This window comes from Brassica rapa, chromosome A07, assembly GCF_000309985.2.
Source record: "Brassica rapa cultivar Chiifu-401-42 chromosome A07, CAAS_Brap_v3.01, whole genome shotgun sequence".
NCBI classification, from domain to species: Eukaryota; Viridiplantae; Streptophyta; class Magnoliopsida; order Brassicales; family Brassicaceae; genus Brassica; species Brassica rapa.
This window is the reverse complement of record NC_024801.2, coordinates 19,702,515-19,722,541: the sequence shown is the minus strand read 5'-3', so window position 1 is coordinate 19,722,541 and position 20,027 is coordinate 19,702,515. Positions and strand designations below refer to the sequence as shown.

General features: G+C 33.8%; 5 protein-coding genes across 5 annotated transcripts; 4 read left to right on the top strand and 1 right to left on the bottom strand.

The window, feature by feature from the left end:
* The first annotated feature begins 100 nt into the window (after positions 1-100).
* LOC103830415 lies at positions 101-1,944 on the top strand. Its single transcript, XM_009106193.3, has 4 exons — positions 101-467; positions 619-915; positions 1,116-1,289; positions 1,487-1,944. The coding sequence occupies exons 1-4, from the start codon at positions 291-293 to the stop codon at positions 1,574-1,576; spliced, it is 738 nt and encodes a 245-aa protein (XP_009104441.1). The 5' UTR covers positions 101-290; the 3' UTR covers positions 1,577-1,944.
* A 3,809-nt stretch (positions 1,945-5,753) lies between these two features.
* Positions 5,754-12,516, top strand: LOC103844469 (beta-galactosidase 15). The gene is made up of 11 exons (XM_033276023.1): positions 5,754-5,810; positions 5,913-6,056; positions 6,139-6,227; positions 6,315-6,420; positions 6,520-6,607; positions 6,683-6,801; positions 7,155-7,455; positions 7,532-7,641; positions 7,744-7,965; positions 8,043-8,263; positions 8,367-12,516. Exons 1-11 carry the CDS (start codon positions 5,754-5,756, stop codon positions 8,752-8,754), a joined length of 1,845 nt encoding a protein of 614 aa, XP_033131914.1. The 3' UTR covers positions 8,755-12,516.
* LOC108869013 (beta-galactosidase 15-like) lies at positions 9,700-15,161 on the top strand. Its single transcript, XM_033276022.1, has 12 exons — positions 9,700-9,759; positions 9,897-10,043; positions 12,891-12,983; positions 13,086-13,229; positions 13,312-13,400; positions 13,488-13,593; positions 13,693-13,780; positions 13,856-13,974; positions 14,056-14,217; positions 14,328-14,628; positions 14,705-14,814; positions 14,916-15,161. The coding sequence occupies exons 1-12, from the start codon at positions 9,700-9,702 to the stop codon at positions 15,159-15,161; spliced, it is 1,665 nt and encodes a 554-aa protein (XP_033131913.1).
* LOC117126701 (beta-galactosidase 15) lies at positions 12,938-16,995 on the top strand. The gene is made up of 2 exons (XM_033275556.1): positions 12,938-15,435; positions 15,539-16,995. Exons 1-2 carry the CDS (start codon positions 15,272-15,274, stop codon positions 15,924-15,926), a joined length of 552 nt encoding a protein of 183 aa, XP_033131447.1. The 5' UTR covers positions 12,938-15,271; the 3' UTR covers positions 15,927-16,995.
* Positions 16,996-17,365: 370 nt separating this feature from the next.
* LOC103830414 (protein FAR1-RELATED SEQUENCE 8) lies at positions 17,366-19,806 on the bottom strand. The gene is made up of 2 exons (XM_009106192.3): positions 19,652-19,806; positions 17,366-19,554 (listed from the first exon to the last, which is right to left on the bottom strand). Exons 1-2 carry the CDS (start codon positions 19,721-19,723, stop codon positions 17,530-17,532), a joined length of 2,097 nt encoding a protein of 698 aa, XP_009104440.1. The 5' UTR covers positions 19,724-19,806; the 3' UTR covers positions 17,366-17,529.
* Positions 19,807-20,027: the final 221 nt, after the last annotated feature.

Below are 20,027 nucleotides of genomic sequence, written 5' to 3'. Positions count from 1 at the left end.
GCGTTGGCTGCAGGTTTACGCGCAACGCGCAAAAGTGAAAAAGGAAAAGTACGAAAGAGCCCCTAACGCTGAACGCTATATAAAAAACAAATGTTATATCCCTGGCCCTCGCCTGTTGAGAAAGAAAACCCATCAAAAACCTAACCTGATAGATATAGAGAAAACTTGGACGCTCCCCACGAATCTCGATCTGAAGGTTGCCTTTGCGTATACTCAATCATCCTCCTCCAATCCCCTAACTTAATAGGTTATTTGAGATTTAGGACTCGATTCGGATCGAATCATCGGCCATGTCTGCGGTGTATTGCGGAAGTAAGAGATCGTACTTCGACGATACTCCTTCTCCTCCTCCCTCTTCGAAGCGGTTCCGATGCTATTCCCCTTCCAATTCTCCGAGCTGGTCCTCCTCCTCTCCTTCCTCATCGCTCGATCAGCTTCGCGCCGCCTTTCCTCATCTTGAACTCACCGTATGTCTTTGTTCCTTTCGATCTAGCTTTTACCTTTTTTCTTCAATCTGATTGATTAGACGCTAATTAAGTATGTTAGATTGAGTTTAATCGGATTGGTAATTCTTGAAATTTAATTAGATTCGGAAGGTTTTTTTTTTTTTTGAATCAGGTTCTTGTGGAGGCGTTGGAAGAACATGGGAGTGATTTGAGTGCTGCTATGAAAAGTTTGTACGCTTTGGTATCATCTGCTGAGGAGGAGAAGAGAGCTCAAGATTTGGCTGCTGCTAATAAGGAGACTGGGACTTTTACAGCGAGTGGTGATGACTGGGTTGCGTTGTTAGTGAGGGAAGTTACGCAATCTAGTGGTCAAGATGATGCCAAGTTCCGTGCTGAAAGAGTCTTGGAGGCTTTAGAGAAGACGTTGAGCGCACGTGCTCACGAAGAAGCCGGTAAAAAATTCCAAGAGGTATAATGCCATTCTACTATAGCTAAGTTTCATTTAAACTATCGTATAGTTTGTATTAGGAGGACAGTTTCTAGTTCAGTCAGTGTTGTTGTTAAGACGTAGTAGTTTTGAACCATCATTGACTATTGTAGTACCAAGGAAGATTGTCCTTGTCTTTTTTTTTTTTGGGGTTAAATTAACACCCTCTTCTGGTTCTGCAGGAGAGTGTGGCAGTGCAGCAACAAGTGGAAGCCTTGATGAAGGACAACACGGTGCTGAAACGTGCTGTTGCTATACAGCATGAGCGGCAGAAGGCGTTAGAAGATGCGAACCAGCAGCTAGAGTTTTTTAAGCAGCTGATTCCTCAGTACCAGGAGAAGGTCCGAAATTTGGAGGTAAGCCATAGAGATACTCCTTTTATATACTGATGGTTGCATTGCCATGTATATGTTGAATATTCACATCCTGAATTTAAGATTTTTTCTTTTTTAATGAGCAATATTAAAGTCTGTCAGATTGGTGAATGTTCCCTAGTTTTGATGGTCTCCTATGGTTAAAGAGTGGAATGATAATAGAAAGTTACAAAATGCAGGTGAACAACTACGCATTGAAATTGCAACTGGAGCAAATGGAACACGGCAGCTCTATGATGCCGCAAAGATTCAATCCGGATGTCTTCTAAAGAGAAACAAGTAGGGCAGTTGGGGGAGGAGAAGGACTATCTATCAATATAAACGCAACAAGTAGAGGAGAGATGATCTACAGAAGAGAAATGCTTTTGCATTGTATTTGCTGTGTAGAGTCCCCAAGTCGAGTCAGAAAAACATAATGTTTCCTTTCCTTGTCTTTTTTATTTATTATACTTTGGTGATGCTTGTCTAATCCTGAGGGAATATCAAGAATTTGTGTGGGTATAGGGCTGGTATAAGTAAACTTTGGTTCTGAATTTTTTTTGTTGGTCTCTCTACCTTTCGTCTTCACCATTCTTTGTAAATTCCGATCATTCGATAATTGCCCGATTTCACTCAGTAATTATTATGCGTTCGCTGATTTTATTGTTTGGCTGTGATGCTGCTCTGCTCTGTGATATGAAGACTTATTCTATGGTTCCACGCTTGCTTGTCTACGTACCAATAACAACTAGGTTTCAAAATTCACAATAAGGATCGAAACTATATCCTCTAGATGACAGAATTCATGTAAAAGAAAAATAACTTACGTCTTATTAACACGTCTTGTAAACGAAAGAACAAGGAGCTGAGGGGGTGTCGGTAAGCTACAAGGTCGGAGGCTCTCCGTGGACGGGCTTTCGAATCTGAAACCCATGATCCACTCCACATTTTTGTGTTGATGCCCAATCCAATGGTTTTGCGTAAACCCAACATAAACAGTGGTTTTGTGGTCATAATGCTACGTTAACCAAAACAAGGTGAATTAACTCTCCGATTTTCCAACAAACAAGAACAATTATACTCCGGAGTAATATAGTTCCTCAATTATCGGAGCCAAAGGGATGAGGAGTATTGTCTTCATAATTGCTTTACAATCAATTTTATACGAGGTGATTATTCCATGTTCATATACATATATTATAAAATAATTAACTACAATTAATTAATCTGCTATTTGTATTTGTTGATAAATTTTAAACCATTTTATATTCTAAACATATGAAAAGTAAATAGAATAATGTATTTAAATTATCTCAATTAAATATGTGATTTCATGTATAATAATTAAGGTTGGTTCAGTTTTTCTTTTTGATATATTAGTTTGTATTTATTTTCGAATTAGATCACAATTTATGTTGTTTTAAATAAACTAAACTCAGATATATATATATATATAATTTGATTCATCCTAGTAGTTTGTAGATATATTTTATAACATGTGTATAATTAATTATATATTTATAGGAAAAAGTAGAAAAATAAAAACCAAGTGTTAATTTAATTAGAATTGCATCAACCAAAATAATAAGTGATATCTAAAAAGTCATATACATATTTAAATATTTATAAATAACTAAATCACAATAACTGATTAATGTTTTACTTTCATTGGTATAAAATTTAAGATGTCTTTACAATTATGTTGTTAACTTAGTTTGACATATAATTTTAAGTCTTATTTTTTGAACAACACATACTCCCTCTGTTCCTAAATGTAGGATGTTCCAAAAAAAATTTGATGTTCCAATATATAAGATGTTTTCAACTTTCTAGGTAACTTTTACTTTATTAAAAACTGCGTAACCAATTATATTTAATAATATATTTTGTAATTGGTTGAATACAATTATTTTATACTTTTAATGGTACTTTCAAGACAAAAAACAATTTCTTTAATATGTGTGTTTTTTCTTAAACATCTTATATTTAGGAACATAGTGAGTATAATTTTAGGTATAAGAATTGAGAAAAAAATGATTAATTATTTTTTTAAAAGATATTTAGTTGCAACAGTTCCTCTAAATTGAACGAACTATTCTTTTTGTTTTCTAGTAACTATTAAGGCTAAAATGTAAAATTTCGTTCTTTTCATTTAAGTTGGTTGACCGGGCTTGAAAGCACGCGTTTATTCTATACAATATAATTAAAAAAATATAAATACATGTAGTTTTTCATGTGCTTGATTATTTTACTCTCACAAAATCTGAATCAGAACAGACCAAAAATTACAGGCTCGATTCAAGTCTAGGCTAAATTACCTATCAGGTAAAAAAATTGACCTACGGGTCTTGTTTCGGGTCTATGTCCTACCCAAGACCCCATCACATATTTGAAATACCCAAAATTTCTAGTATATATTAGTTATATTTGAGTATTATAGTATACTTTTGGTATTACGAATACTTTTTATGTTTTGGGTTAGAGTTTATGGTTATGGTTTCGAGTTTAGGGTAAAATTTCATATTTTCACAAATATAATTTGGGTATTCGGGGAAATGTTTTGGTTGTTTCGAGTCCTCAGATCAGATTTTGGATAATTGTTTTGCTAATTGAATATTTTTAGATATTATTTTGGGTATTTCGGGTCCTTTCCAAAGAGATGATGATATTTTAGTATATTGGATTTGTACATATGTATAATTCTTTGGTCCACTTAGTATACGTCCAACAGATGATTTATAAACTTGGTCCACAAAAATTAGTCGAGTAATAATTAAAAAGCTAAGTTAGTCGAGTACTAATTAAAAGCTGTTAGGACTAATTAAATGCATTGAATGTTATATAGTTAGAGAAATATAAGGTATAACCTAAATAATTAGTAGATTTTTGGGAATAATTAAATTTTGGAGGTTGACTATTAATATATTAGTCAACGTAGTTTCAAGTGTTATGATAACATTTATTCAATGCTCATACACAAATTGATTAACACAAACAATATATTTGTTATATAAAAAGAGAGGTAGTCAAGAAAATTATTTTTATCACATTTGTAAAAAATGGAAAGTATTAAAAAAATTACTCAGACTTAAACTGGTTTAAAAATTAAATGAAAACATATAAATAACTATGATTCTTTTAAGATTTACATTATTAAAAAAAACAAATATTTTTTCATGTTCAGACATGTTTTAAAATATAATGAATTGAAAACAAATTTCAACAACCAAGCTACATCGATTCAGATTTTTGGCATAAAATCTGTTATTATCCAAATCAAATTTAAGTTGAAAATCAGGATAAATGAATTTCTATTGGTTACAAAATTCAAAAAGTTAGTTAAAAGATAAACAAAATTTATACTTTAAATAATATGACAGTTACAATTTTGTTTTTTCAGAATATCTATAATTATACATATTATCTTTAGGTAACGATTTTATACTCCTATAAAAAGCTTTGTTTCCTTTCATATTTCTTCATTCAAAAAACATTTTTCTAAGTAAATATGGTTTCTCTACGATTTCTTTTATGTTTTCTTTTCGTAAGTAATGTCTATGCCACAATCGTTTCTCATGATGGCCGAGCCATTACCATTGATGGTCACCGCCGAGTTCTCCTTTCTGGTTCGATTCATTATCCTAGAAGTACTCCTGAGGTATTTAATTCTACCTTACATCAAACAGTATGTGCATTTGGTCTTAGTCTTTTATGTTTACTACTAATTATAATCGTTTTTGTTAATATCTTTAGATGTGGCCGGATCTTATCAAAAAAAGTAAAGAAGGAGGTCTTGATGCGATCGAAACATATGTCTTCTGGAATGCGCATGAGCCTACTCGCCGTCAATATGATTTTTCTGGAAAATTAGATCTTATTCGATTCCTGAAAACCATTCAAGATGAAGGATTGTATGGTGTTCTTCGCATAGGACCATATGCATGTGCTGAGTGGAATTACGGGTAATATACTAAAATGGATTTAGCTAGTCTCTTTAATTTCAATATATACCAGTTTAATACATTTTCATAATAAGTTAGCTTCTTGTATGGTGATAGTACGGTTTTCCATACAATGTTTTGGTCGATAAATGGTCCAATGAATTGATTTTATTAATCAGTATACCAAAACTTATGTATCGTAAATGTGAGTACTAGTCTTTTAACTATAGTATATTTTTTAATAGATGATCATAATGAGTTTCCTTCTTGTTTGATGATATTATTGTTTCTCATGTAATTTTTTTGACCTGCAAACTTTTTAATAATTTTAAACAGAGGATTCCCAGTTTGGCTGCACAACATGCCTGGAATGGTGTTCAGAACTACAAATAAAGCATTTATGGTAGTCTTACTTGAGAATCAATATTCTTTTGATCATATATGCGGTGTTAATTTTTAATTAGATTTTATATGAATGATTTATGTATAGGATGAGATGCAAAACTTCACAACTATGATAATAGACATGGTCAAGAAAGAAAATTTATTTGCATCACAAGGTGGCCCAATTATTCTTGCTCAGGTAATTGATTTAATCTTTTAAATAGATTATGTGGTGTTTTGTAATGTTATATATAATTCTTAACAATATTTATGTTTTTTTTTTGTTTTATTAATCTTGCAGATAGAAAATGAGTATGGAAATGTAATGGGACCCTATGGAGAATCGGGTAAAGCATACATTAAGTGGTGTGCAAACATGGCTCAGTCTCTTGATGTTGGTGTTCCATGGATAATGTGTCAACAAAATGATGCTCCTCAGCCTATGGTAATAGATCAGTCTAGGTATAATGAATATTTATTTAATATATTCAAAGGTTAACTATTTTAAATCGTTTTTGTTTTTATAGTTGAATACATGTAATGGATTTTATTGTGACAATTTTGTACCAAACAATCCCAACACTCCTAAGATGTGGACTGAGAATTGGACCGGATGGTAAGTTTTATTTTCAGTATGATTATATTTTTATTATTTTGTAAATATTTTATCATAATATATTTATTTTGTCTTCTCTTTGTTTAGGTTTAAGCAATGGGGTGGCAAAAATCCCCATAGAACAACCGAAGATGTTGCATTTTCTGTTGCAAGATTCTTCCAAAGAGGAGGAACTTTTAATAATTATTATATGGTAAATTATAATAATGAAATTTAATTTATTTATTAAAATAAGCTCACAGAAAATCGACATTAACTAGAAAGAGTAATTGAAATGTTTTTATTATTGTAGTACCATGGAGGCACCAACTTTGACAGAACTGCAGGTGGTCCATACATCACAACTTCATATGATTATGATGCTCCCCTTGACGAATATGGTAAATTTAAAGTATTTTCATATTTAAAAATATTTTAGAAGTTTCTATTTTTACTAACATGGGAAAATCGATTAGGTAACTTGAATCAACCAAAATACGGGCATTTGAAACAACTTCATGATGTTCTTCACTCTATGGAGAGAACTCTCACATACGGAAACATCTCCACCACTGACTTTGGAAACTCTGCATCGGTAATATTATTGCTATTTATTTTTATCACTATTGTACATGTTATTCTTGAACTAGTTACTTATCATGAAAATATTACATAGGCAACAATATATAAAACTGAAGAAGGATCAAGCTGCTTTTTTGGAAATGGAAATGAAAAATCAGATGCAACAATTAGTTTCCAAGGAGAATCTTACGTTGTCCCGGCTTGGTCTGTTACCATTTTACCGGATTGCAAAAATGAGGCTTATAACACCGCAAATGTTTTCTATTTTACATTTTCTTTTGTGGATTAAAATTTTTCATACTAACAACCATTATTCATTTAAAGTTGTAACCAAAATTCATTTTTTTGTTGGTTTAATATTTTCAGATTACCACTCAAACTTCAATGATGGTTAAGAAGCCAAATGAAGCTGAGAATACCCCTTCAACTCTTAAATGGTCATGGAGACCAGAGAACATGGACAACTTCCTTTTGAAAGGAAAAGGAGAATCTACACAGACACAACTATTTGATCAGAAAGTAGTAACCAATGACCAAAGTGATTATCTATGGTACATGACTACCGTTAAGTTTAAAAAACGAGATCCATTTTTGGGTAAAAACATGTCTCTTCGCATCAACAGTACTGCTCATGTCCTTCACGCTTTTGTCAATGGAAAACATATTGGTAAGAATCTTCTATATACGTTTTACAAATCTCAATAACACCAACTTACGAAAAAGTATTTGATTTATATTTTTAGGTAGTCAACACGCTGAGAATGATAAATTTAACTATGTATTTGAGAAAGATGTGAAGTTTAAGTCTGGCCGTAATGTCATTGCTCTTCTTAGCATAACTGTGGGACTTGCGGTAAGTTTTTAGATATTATTTTTTTCTTGAATTTTTTAAAGTTAAAACTCTTTTAAAAAAAAATTAACTGAAAATAAAATTTTGTCAACTCTTTTTGAATAGAACTATGGTGCTTTCTTTGAAAGTAAGCCGGCTGGAATCACTGGACCCATTTTTATTACTGGAAGAAATGGTGATGAAACTATAGTTAAAGACTTGTCTGCTCATAAATGGAGCTATAAAACCGGTTTAATTGGGTTTGAGAGCCAACTCTTTAGAACAGAATCAATGTCTAAATGGTCAGTTGAAAGTGTACCGTTTAACCGAACCATGATATGGTATAAGGTAAAGAGATGTTATTATCTATAAGATAACAAACCTAACACTTGTTGATTTAATATCATATCACATCATTCCATTTTTTCTTTCAGACTACATTCAAGTCTCCCTTGGGAAATTATCCGGTTGTTGTCGATCTTATGGGACTTGGAAAAGGTACAGCTTGGGTCAATGGAAACAACATTGGACGTTATTGGCCGGCATTCATTTCAAGTGAAAATGGTTGTGATGCAAATTGTAATTATAGAGGTGCTTATCATGCTGAAAAATGTCTGACCAATTGTGGTGAACCCACACAAAGATGGTACATTTTTCACATCTTATTAGGTTCTAGAATCAAATATATTAAGGTTAAACCTGAGAATCTTTACTGGGATTTTTTTTTTCTTTGTTCTTTTCTTGAACAGGTACCATGTTCCTCGTTCTTTCTTGAATGCAGAAGGAGATAACACACTAGTTTTGTTTGAGGAGATGGGAGGAAACCCATCGCTTGTCAGTTTTCAAACTACTAGAGTGGGAAGTGTATGTGCTAACGTCTACGAGAAAAATATTATTGAGCTTTCATGCGATGGAAAACCCATTTCTGCCATCAAATTTGCATCCTTTGGTAACCCAAATGGCAATTGCGGATCTTTTGTAAAAGGAACTTGTGAATCAAGTAATAACACGGTTGATATTCTCACACAAGAATGTGTTGGAAAAGAGAAGTGTTTCATTGATGTCTCAACAGAAAAGTTTGGAGCACCAGATTGCAGTGGTGCTTCTAGAAGGCTCGCCGTCGAAGCTATCTGCTAAATGTTTTTATAGATTTATGGTGTTTTCTTTATCATATTTCCAAATTATGCTATATTTTTTTCAAAGATTTAATTCTTTTTTAAGATTTATTGATGGTTGTTTTATTCAATAAAAGTACACATTCTTATATACATTTTACACAGTCATCTTCCTTTTCCAAAAAAAAAAACGGTAATTTCTTCTCCACCATCCTCACTCTCCCTGAAAAATTGAATAATTTTTCCCTTCAATATTTATTGTTTTCTATTTAATTTATAACATTGACTAAACTGCGCTAGCTTAGTTGGTAAATAACTAATTTTAGTGTATTATGATACACAACTTCAAGTCTTATTGTGCAATTTTTTTTGTATTAAATAAAATTTTGTGTTTTCAACCGGTCACACAAAAGGATATAGAAACGAAATATCAAGTATGAAAGCATAACAGTGTTTAATTTATTTTAAGGAAATAATATATAAATAAGTGAAGCATATAAGAGTATATCTTAAGTAGTATATTACACTCTCTATATAAATAGTATAGTTTTCACTTGTCCAATGTATAGTTTTTAGTTTTTACTGGTTCACGGTATTTTAATACTTTGTGGCCATCTTTGATTTTCAATAATGTAACCATAGTATATTATCATTTGTAAATGCTTAGGTTTGATAATAAGTACAAACCAATTAGTTCATAACAATGATACAACAACAAAACATACCAAATCTTTATTTTCTGTGCAGCCGCATTTCTGTTCTACTTCGTCAAATATAATATAACAATACCAATAATACACTGCAACTGAGTGACAGGATGTAAAGCTGATGGAATAATGAAGGAGAAGAATGAGGAGACGGATGAGAATATATGATTTGCAAAAGAACTGGTTCCGGAGTTGATGGAGGTGGAAAAGAAACCACCACACAAGGTGGAGAAGAAGAAATGACGATGGGATGAAGAGAAATGCGTGGAGACGTCAGTGGAGAGAAGGTTGTGGTAATGATGAAACAGCTAGTGACGATGGTAGTCGCAGTGCTGATTTTACACATGGAATAATAGCAAACACAATATATATTGCATTTCATTTCTATTCTATATGTATACAATTGTAAAGAACATAAAAATGTTCATTTTCTCTGATCGTTTCTACTAACTGACAGTGGCGTGTACGTGACAGAAGCAAAGAAGAAGGTGCATCTCTCCATGTCAAATACAGAGGATGTGGGAGATGTGAGTCCTGGAATGTGAACAAGAAAAAGAGGAAGAAAGTTAGGGGTTTGTGCTTTCACGGTGGTGTATATGACTCTGTGAGTTTCTGAGACCAAGGGAAAACTCATGAAGAACTTCCAGCCTCATTCAGACGAGAAAAATTCAAAACAATTTGATTGTTTGTCTTCCCTCTGTTTTGGCTACAAACAAGAAGAAATTGAGAAATCTCAGATATTTTACATAAACTTACGTTGTGAGAGTTGTGTGAATAACTAAGGACCACATTTTACTTTTTACGGATACTGAATATTAATTTTAAAACTGTTTTTTCTTTGCAGGCTGCACAAGCTCAATACAATGATATCATTGTGTTATTAAATAAAATACATGGTATATGCTATCAATTTATATTATTAGATAGAAAAATGAATTATAATTTTTTTTTGAGATATACAATGTAATTGCCCTAAAATCTTTAACCCTTCTTCTTCCCCATTCTCTTTGACAAACATGAACTGGAGCTTGTCGCCACCCTCGGCTAGTTTTTTCCAACAAAGGTGATTCCGCCGAGACATGGAGCTTTGGTAGAGATTGAAGCACTTTCTTCTTCAGTCCTTTGTTTGCCGCTTCTACCTATGGTGGAGGAGATTGACTTGAACCGCCTTGTGATCCGGATGATTAATTGTTACCAATGGTGAGATGCTAGAGACAAACACATCGAGGATGAACATAAGTTTGGTTTATTTTAGATTTGTAAAGGGGTTTCAAGGACTTTGATCGAGGTGGGCAAAAAAAGTTGAACAAGATTGGTTCATGTTAGTTTACTTTGAATACCATTTCCATCATGTTGTTTCTCTTTATAAACAAGCGATCAAACGCTATGAATCCATCTCCCATGGTTTTTCTTAATAAGATGATCATTACTCATGTAGATTTCAATAGATTTTTTTTTCACTTTTGGTAGGAAATGCTGATTATAACATTACAGATTCTAAGTATGGAAAATGGTACACTCGAAGATGTTTTCTTATTGGCAAGTTTTTCCAACGACGGTGATTTCGGTGAGAATGCATAACAAGGTGCAGAGAAGAGAAAATTCTCGACGAAGACGATGAAACCAAATCAAACGTGTGGTTATGTTTTGATTAGAGAAATCAGTTAAGAAACTCGGGATGATGAAATTAGCCTTCGTTGTTTGAGAGTTTTGAAAAATAAGGATTTGATGGATAGTGGTTCTTGTTTGTATAAGAAAATTTAATAGTTTTATTAAATGCAAATAAATAATGTCACACTAAGTATTCAAACTCTTGTAAGGTATCACAACAAAATTAGATATTTACCAACTGAGTTCGTGCGACTAACTGAATATTAAGGAAAAGCGAATATTTATATATGTAAAATATAACTTATAAAATTTTGGAGGTTGACTAATAATATATTAGTCAAAGTAGTTTCAAGTGTTATGATAACATTTATTCAATGGTCATACACAAATTGATTAACACAAACAAGATATTTGTTATATAAAAAGAGAGGTAGTCAAGAAAATTATTTTTATCTCATTTGTAAAAAATGGAAAGTATTAAAAAAATTACTCAGACTTAAACTGGTTTAAAAATTAAATGAAAACATATAAATAACTATGATTCTTTTAAGATTTACATTATTAAAATAAAAACAAATATTTTTTCATGTTCAGACATGTTTTAAAATATAATGAATTGAAAACAAATTTCAACAACCAAGCTACATCGATTCAGATTTTTGGCATAAAATCTGTTATTATCCAAATCAAATTTAAGTTGAAAATCAGGATAAATGAATTTCTATTGGTTACAAAATTCAAAAAGTTAGTTAAAAGATAAACAAAATTTATACTTTAAATAATATGACAGTTACAATTTTGTTTTTTCGGAATATCTATAATTATACATATTATCTTTAGGTAACGATTTTATACTCCTATAAAAAGCTTTGTTTCCTTTCATATTTCTTCATTCAAAAACCATTTTTCTAAGTAAATATGGTTTCTCTACGATTTCTTTTATGTTTTCTTTTCGTAAGTAATGTCTATGCCACAATCGTTTCTCATGATGGCCGAGCCATTACCATTGATGGTCACCGCCGAGTTCTCCTTTCTGGTTCGATTCATTATCCTAGAAGCACTCCTGAGGTATTTAATTCTACCTTACATCAAACAGTATGTGCATGTGGTCTTAGTCTTTTATGTTTACCACTAATTATAATGTTTTTGTTAATATCTTTAGATGTGGCCAGATCTTATCAAAAAAAGTAAAGAAGGAGGTCTTGATGCGATCGAAACATATGTCTTCTGGAATGCGCATGAGCCTACTCGCCGTCAATATGATTTTTCTGGAAAATTAGATCTTATTCGATTCCTGAAAACCATTCAAGATGAAGGATTGTATGGTGTTCTTCGCATAGGACCATATGCATGTGCTGAGTGGAATTACGGGTAATATACTAAAATGGATTTAGCTAGTCTCTTTAATTTCAATATATACCATTTTAATACATTTTCATAATAAGTTAGCTTCTTGTATGGTGATAGTACGGTTTTACATACAATGTTTTGGTCGATAAATGGTCCAATGAATTGATTTTATTAATCAGTATACCAAAACTTATGTATCGTAAATGTGAGTACTAGTCTTTTAACTATAGTATATTTTTTAATAGATGATCATAATGAGTTTCCTTCTTGTTTGATGATATTATTGTTTCTCATGTAATTTTTTTGACCTGCAAACTTTTTAATAATTTTAAACAGAGGATTCCCAGTTTGGCTGCACAACATGCCTGGAATGGTGTTCAGAACTACAAATAAAGCATTTATGGTAGTCTTACTTGAGAATCAATATTCTTTTGATCATATATGCGGTGTTAATTTTCAATTAGATTTTATATGAATGATTTATGTATAGGATGAGATGCAAAACTTCACAACTATGATAGTAGACATGGTCAAGAAAGAAAATTTATTTGCATCACAAGGTGGCCCAATTATTCTTGCTCAGGTAATTGATTTAATCTTTTAAATAGATTATGTGGTGTTTTGTAATGTTATATATAATTCTTAACAATATTTATGTTTTTTTTTTGTTTTATTAATCTTGCAGATAGAAAATGAGTATGGAAATGTAATGGGACCCTATGGAGAATCGGGTAAAGCATACATTAAGTGGTGTGCAAACATGGCTCAGTCTCTTGATGTTGGTGTTCCATGGATAATGTGTCAACAAAATGATGCTCCTCAGCCTATGGTAATAGATCAGTCTAGGTATAATGAATATTTATTTAATATATTCAAAGGTTAACTATTTTAAATCGTTTTTGTTTTTATAGTTGAATACATGTAATGGATTTTATTGTGACAATTTTGTACCAAACAATCCCAACACTCCTAAGATGTGGACTGAGAATTGGACCGGATGGTAAGTTTTATTTTCAGTATGATTATATTTTTATTATTTTGTAAATATTTTATCATAATATATTTATTTTGTCTTCTCTTTGTTTAGGTTTAAGCAATGGGGTGGCAAAAATCCCCATAGAACAACCGAAGATGTTGCATTTTCTGTTGCAAGATTCTTCCAAAGAGGAGGAACTTTTAATAATTATTATATGGTAAATTATAATAATGAAATTTAATTTATTTATTAAAATAAGCTCACAGAAAATCGACATTAACTAGAAAGAGTAATTGAAATGTTTTTATTATTGTAGTACCATGGAGGCACCAACTTTGACAGAACTGCAGGTGGTCCATACATCACAACTTCATATGATTATGATGCTCCCCTTGACGAATATGGTAAATTTAAAGTATTTTCATATTTAAAAATATTTTAGAAGTTTCTATTTTTACTAACATGGGAAAATCGATTAGGTAACTTGAATCAACCAAAATACGGGCATTTGAAACAACTTCATGATGTTCTTCACTCTATGGAGAGAACTCTCACATACGGAAACATCTCCACCATTGACTTTGGAAACTCTGCATCGGTAATATTATTGCTATTTATTTTTATCACTATTGTACATGTTATTCTTGAACTAGTTACTTATCATGAAAATATTACATAGGCAACAATATATAAAACTGAAGAAGGATCAAGCTGCTTTTTTGGAAATGGAAATGAAAAATCAGATGCAACAATTAGTTTCCAAGGAGAATCTTACGTTGTCCCGGCTTGGTCTGTTACCATTTTACCGGATTGCAAAAATGAGGCTTATAACACCGCAAAGGTTTTCTATTTTACATTTTCTTTTGTGGATTAAAAATTTTCATACTAACAACCATTATTCATTTAAAGTTGTAACCAAAATTCATTTTTTTGTTGGTTTAATATTTTCAGATTACCACTCAAACTTCAATGATGGTTAAGAAGCCAAATGAAGCTGAGAATACCCCTTCAACTCTTAAATGGTCATGGAGACCAGAGAACATGGACAACTTCCTTTTGAAAGGAAAAGGAGAATCTACACAGACACAACTATTTGATCAGAAAGTAGTAACCAATGACCAAAGTGATTATCTATGGTACATGACTACCGTTAAGTTTAAAAAACGAGATCCATTTTTGGGTAAAAACATGTCTCTTCGCGTCAACAGTACTGCTCATGTCCTTCACGCTTTTGTCAATGGAAAACATATTGGTAAGAATCTTCTATATACGTTTTACAAATCTCAATAACACCAACTTACGAAAAAGTATTTGATTTATATTTTTAGGTAGTCAACACGCTGAGAATGATAAATTTAACTATGTATTTGAGAAAGATGTGAAGTTTAAGTCTGGCCGTAATGTCATTGCTCTTCTTAGCATAACTGTGGGACTTGCGGTAAGTTTTTAGATATTATTTTTTTCTTGAATTTTTTAAAGTTAAAACTCTTTTAAAAAAAATTAACTGAAAATAAAATTTTGTCAACTCTTTTTGAATAGAACTATGGTGCTTTCTTTGAAAGTAAGCCGGCTGGAATCACTGGACCCATTTTTATTACTGGAAGAAATGGTGATGAAACTATAGTTAAAGACTTGTCTGCTCATAAATGGAGCTATAAAACCGGTTTAATTGGGTTTGAGAGCCAACTCTTTAGAACAGAATCAATGTCTAAATGGTCAGTTGAAAGTGTACCGTTTAACCGAACCATGATATGGTATAAGGTAAAGAGATGTTATTATCTATAAGATAACAAACCTAACACTTGTTGATTTAATATCATATCACATCATTCCATTTTTTCTTTCAGACTACATTCAAGTCTCCCTTGGGAAATTATCCGGTTGTTGTCGATCTTATGGGACTTGGAAAAGGTACAGCTTGGGTCAATGGAAACAACATTGGACGTTATTGGCCGGCATTCATTTCAAGCGAAAATGGTTGTGATGCAAATTGTAATTATAGAGGTGCTTATCATGCTGAAAAATGTCTGACCAATTGTGGTGAACCCACACAAAGATGGTACATTTTTCACATCTTATTAGGTTCTAGAATCAAATATATTAAGGTTAAACCTGAGAATCTTTACTGGGATTTTTTTTTTCTTTGTTCTTTTCTTGAACAGGTACCATGTTCCTCGTTCTTTCTTGAATGCAGAAGGAGATAACACACTAGTTTTGTTTGAGGAGATGGGAGGAAACCCATCGCTTGTCAGTTTTCAAACTACTAGAGTGGGAAGTGTATGTGCTAACGTCTACGAGAAAAATATTATTGAGCTTTCATGCGATGGAAAACCCATTTCTGCCATCAAATTTGCATCCTTTGGTAACCCAAATGGCAATTGCGGATCTTTTGTAAAAGGAACTTGTGAATCAAGTAATAACACGGTTGATATTCTCACACAAGAATGTGTTGGAAAAGAGAAGTGTTCCATTGATGTCTCAACAGAAAAGTTTGGAGCACCAGATTGCAGTGGTGCTGCTAGAAGGCTCGCCGTCGAAGCTATCTGCTAAATGTTTTTATAGATTTATGGTGTTTTCTTTATCATATTTCCAAATTATGCTATATTTTTTTCAAAGATTTAATTCTTTTTTAAGATTTATTGATGGTTGTTTTATTCAATAAAAGTACACATTCTTATATACATTTTACACAGTCATCTTCCTTTTCCAAAAAAAAAAACGGTAATTTCTTCTCCACCATCCTCACTCTCCCTGAAAAATTGAATAATTTTTCCCTTCAATATTTATTGTTTTCTATTTAATTTATAACATTGACTAAACTGCGCTAGCTTAGTTGGTAAATAACTAATTTTAGTGTATTAAGATACACGAGTTCAAATTTGACCTTTTGTGATTTTTGTTTTCTATTTAAAATAGACACTTATTGTGACTTTTTTTTGTTTTTTGTATTAATGATAAAGAAAAGAAATATCAAATTTGAAAGCATAATAGAGTGTTTAATTTATTTTAAGGAAATAATATATAAATACGTTAACAATAGTAGAGACTATATCTTAAATAATATATTGCACTCTCTATAAATAGTATAGTTCTCACTAGTCCAATGTATAGTTTTTAGTTTTTACTGGTCCACCGTATTTTAATAACTTTTGGCCATCTTTGATTTTCAATATTATAACCATAATATGTTATCATTTATAAATACTTAGGTTTGATAATACGTACAAACCAATTGGTTCATAACAATGATACACCAAGAAAAAACATACCAAAATAATTTTATATAGTTTGCCAAACTTATAAAAATATACTTAAGTTTATTTAGTATGTTTAAATAATATTGCCGACAAAAAATTAATAATAATAATAATAAACTAACTATCAATTGTATACTTTTTAATATGTGGAATGGAATAGTAATTTAAAAATATAACTGTTGATATTTTTGTTTACAATATTTTAATTATAAAAGATTTTAAAAATATAATTTTTTTTTGGCAACAAAGATTCATTAAATTTAGAGTTTAAGAGATACAAAAGCTTGAACCAGAATGTAAGCAGGCCTTAGCATATAAGTTCGAGGCCTTTTAAATTCTCTCTTGATGAAAGTAAAACAACAGGAAGAAATCATAGAGATCGTTTCGATATCTGAAAGCACCCAGTAGAGTTCAATCGATCGTTGTCATATATATATATAACTATTTTATATTTTGTTTAACTTTTTAGTTATGTATTGTCATTTTTGAACTACATTAATTATGTAGTCATATATATATGAAGGCTTCTCCACTAAGACTTTCTTGTGCTGAGGTTAGCTTTAGTTGTGTATTGACATTTTTGAATTGCATTAATTATGTATTGGCAGGGAGGGTTGAGGGTCTCTTATCTTTCTTCTGTGAAGGCTTCTTCTTTAGCATCTACTGATGATGTCTCTTTGTCTTTTTCTGTTCTCTCTTTTTGAACTCTATTCTGGTTGTCACTCAAGCCTATTTGGCTTAAACCTTTGAATGAATTATTCACCGACAAAAAAAGAAAGGTAGTCTTAATGATCCTACAGGAATGAGCTATGACCCTAATAATTATTAAAATTTCAATCAGGTCGTACAAAGACATAACATATACAACAGTAGCAGGTAACACAAAAAAAAGGTACCTACGAAGACTTCTCTGTCACTCTATTCACACACTCCTTAAACGCTTCCCAGGCAACTCTGCAGTGCTCTTTCGATCGCATCCCTTGTTCAACAACCTGCATCGCTCTTCTATGCAAATGCTCGTACCACTGAACCGGATTCATTACATCCACACCGCCTGACCCGAAATCCGCAACATAGAGTCGCTTCACGTCCTTCCGCCAACGCTGCAGTATATACTGAGACGGGATTTCCTCCAAGCCCTTGTGGCTAAGCAGGAGGAGCACGTGTCTGCACTGGTACCCGTTAAAGCTAAAACCACCACAAACACAGAAGCAACGTATCCCTGCTGCTGCATTTGTCTCGTAGACGACTTCAAAGTCTCTAACTTTCTCTCCCTCCCGCTCTTTCACCACGTACGAGAAGGAGGCCGAGCCGGTTGATGAGTGCACTTGCGTTACTCCCGCACACGAAGACGTCGCCACCACCTCCTCTTGGAACCTTGTGAATATCTCCTTTGTCAACACCTTTGCCATCTGAGACTCGTACGGGTGCGTTGTTTTGAGCTCCGGGATCGACTTCGACGACTGTAAATCGCACAAGGCTTCGTTTGTGTACTTTTTATCAAGAAAAGATACGTACCCTTCGAGAAAATCTCTCAAGGAAGTCTGCTGGTGGACGTAGCTGCTGAAGATAAACGGAGCCGCTGCATTCCCTAGTCGAAAAGTCAGCGCCCCAGCCAAAAACGTGTCCTTGAGGTAAACAGGAGCCCACTGCTCTCGATCCTGAAACAGGCCCCGGATGGTTTCGTGATTCGTCAGCCCAAACCGAATGATCATTTCCTCCCAAGCGACTTCAAACTCCTCCACCTTGAGATAACCGTACACCACTCTGTTCAGCGCCATACGGAACGACTCAGAGTCTTGCACCCCAACAACGCATTGCAAGACGTGGGTCAAACTAAGACGGTGATGAGCCCTAGGGAAAACTTCAGAGACTGCAGTCTGGATCGACTTGCAATGCTCCGTGACGAAGGTCAGCGGGGGACGGCCCGACACGCAGGTAAGCCACGCTCTGAAGAGCCAGACGTAGGTCTCGGGGGTCTGGTCAGCAACCAAACCACATCCGAGTAAGATGGGATCTCCATGGTGGTTAATTCCAACGAACGCCACGAGAGGGAGCTCGTAGGCGTTTGATAAACACGTCGTGTCGAAGACAACCACGTCGCTAAAGTGAGAGTAAGCCGCCCTGGCTCGAGACTCAATCCAGAACACGTTCCTGAGACACCCGTCGTCGCCGAGGTCCATGGAGTAGAAAAAGTTTGGGTTTGTAAGCTGAGATTGGAAGAAGAAGTCTTGCAAGACTCTAAACCCTCCTCCTCCTCTGAGATCCAAACGCCTAGAAGAGTGCAAGTGATCATCGCTCGTCTCCCCATTAGAGTCAACAGCATTCGTCCTATACAGCTTGATGGTACGGACTTGGACATCAAGAGGCGGTTCATGTTTTCTCTTGGTAGCAGCAGCAGCACCATCACCAAACGTTTTCTTATGAGACTTAGAGTTATGAGCTCGTTCAGGATCAAAGGAGTGGTTGTGTTCCAGTTTAACTTCATCGACTTTCCATCTATCGAGTTCGATCAATCTCAGGCGAATCATGGCCTGACAACCGGTTCGTGTCTCTTTCCTCCTTGTGCTGTTTGGTTCTTTAACCGTCTTGAAGCCTTCGCAGTTGCAGCACAAGACGGCGCCGCGTTTCTCCTTGCTGTTACGCTTTGTCCACGAGGATTTGACCCTGATGGCGAAACCGAGGTCCCTCGCGTAGGAGTTGTAGTAACTGTAGGCGTCGTCGTAGGAGTCGAATTCCATTCCAGTAGCGGGTGGAGGAGACGCCGTCGAACACTTTTCGGATTCGTTGCTTTGAGGTGGGAAGTCATCAAGCAATCCATCGCAATCGTGGAGGTCGGGAGGAGGATTGTCTCCGACGATTGGAAGGTCGTCGTCTCCGTCTTGTTCTACTACGACCAGCTGCTCGCTGCTCTCTTCGATCTGAAATCACAAGCAGGGTTTGTTCATTTCGAATCAGGTTAACCACTAAGTTCGAATAATCAAAATCTAAGGACAACACAAGAGAGAAGGACGTAACCGTGATGCAAAGATTAGAGTTGGGGGAGAGAGATTGGTCGGGCGGAGTGTAGACGTTATTACCACTCATCATCGTTCTTCGCTGCGCTGGAGAGGAAGCTGTCTGTGGAAATTGTTTTAACAGTTTTGACCCCTTTGCCCTCTTTAATTCGAAAGTTCGGGGGTCATTCAAAACAAAATTGTAACTTTGGGGTCGATAACTACAATTTTTAATTTCTTTTTGCTGCGTTGTTATTTTTTCATGATTCCACCTTTATTTCTCCAATTTTACAATAACAATTATCTAGAGATCTGTTGTTTGTCACTGAAACAAAAATCCTCTCTTAAGGACAAACAATATCTTCTCCGGGAAGTTGGTGTATGTGATGGTAATCTTA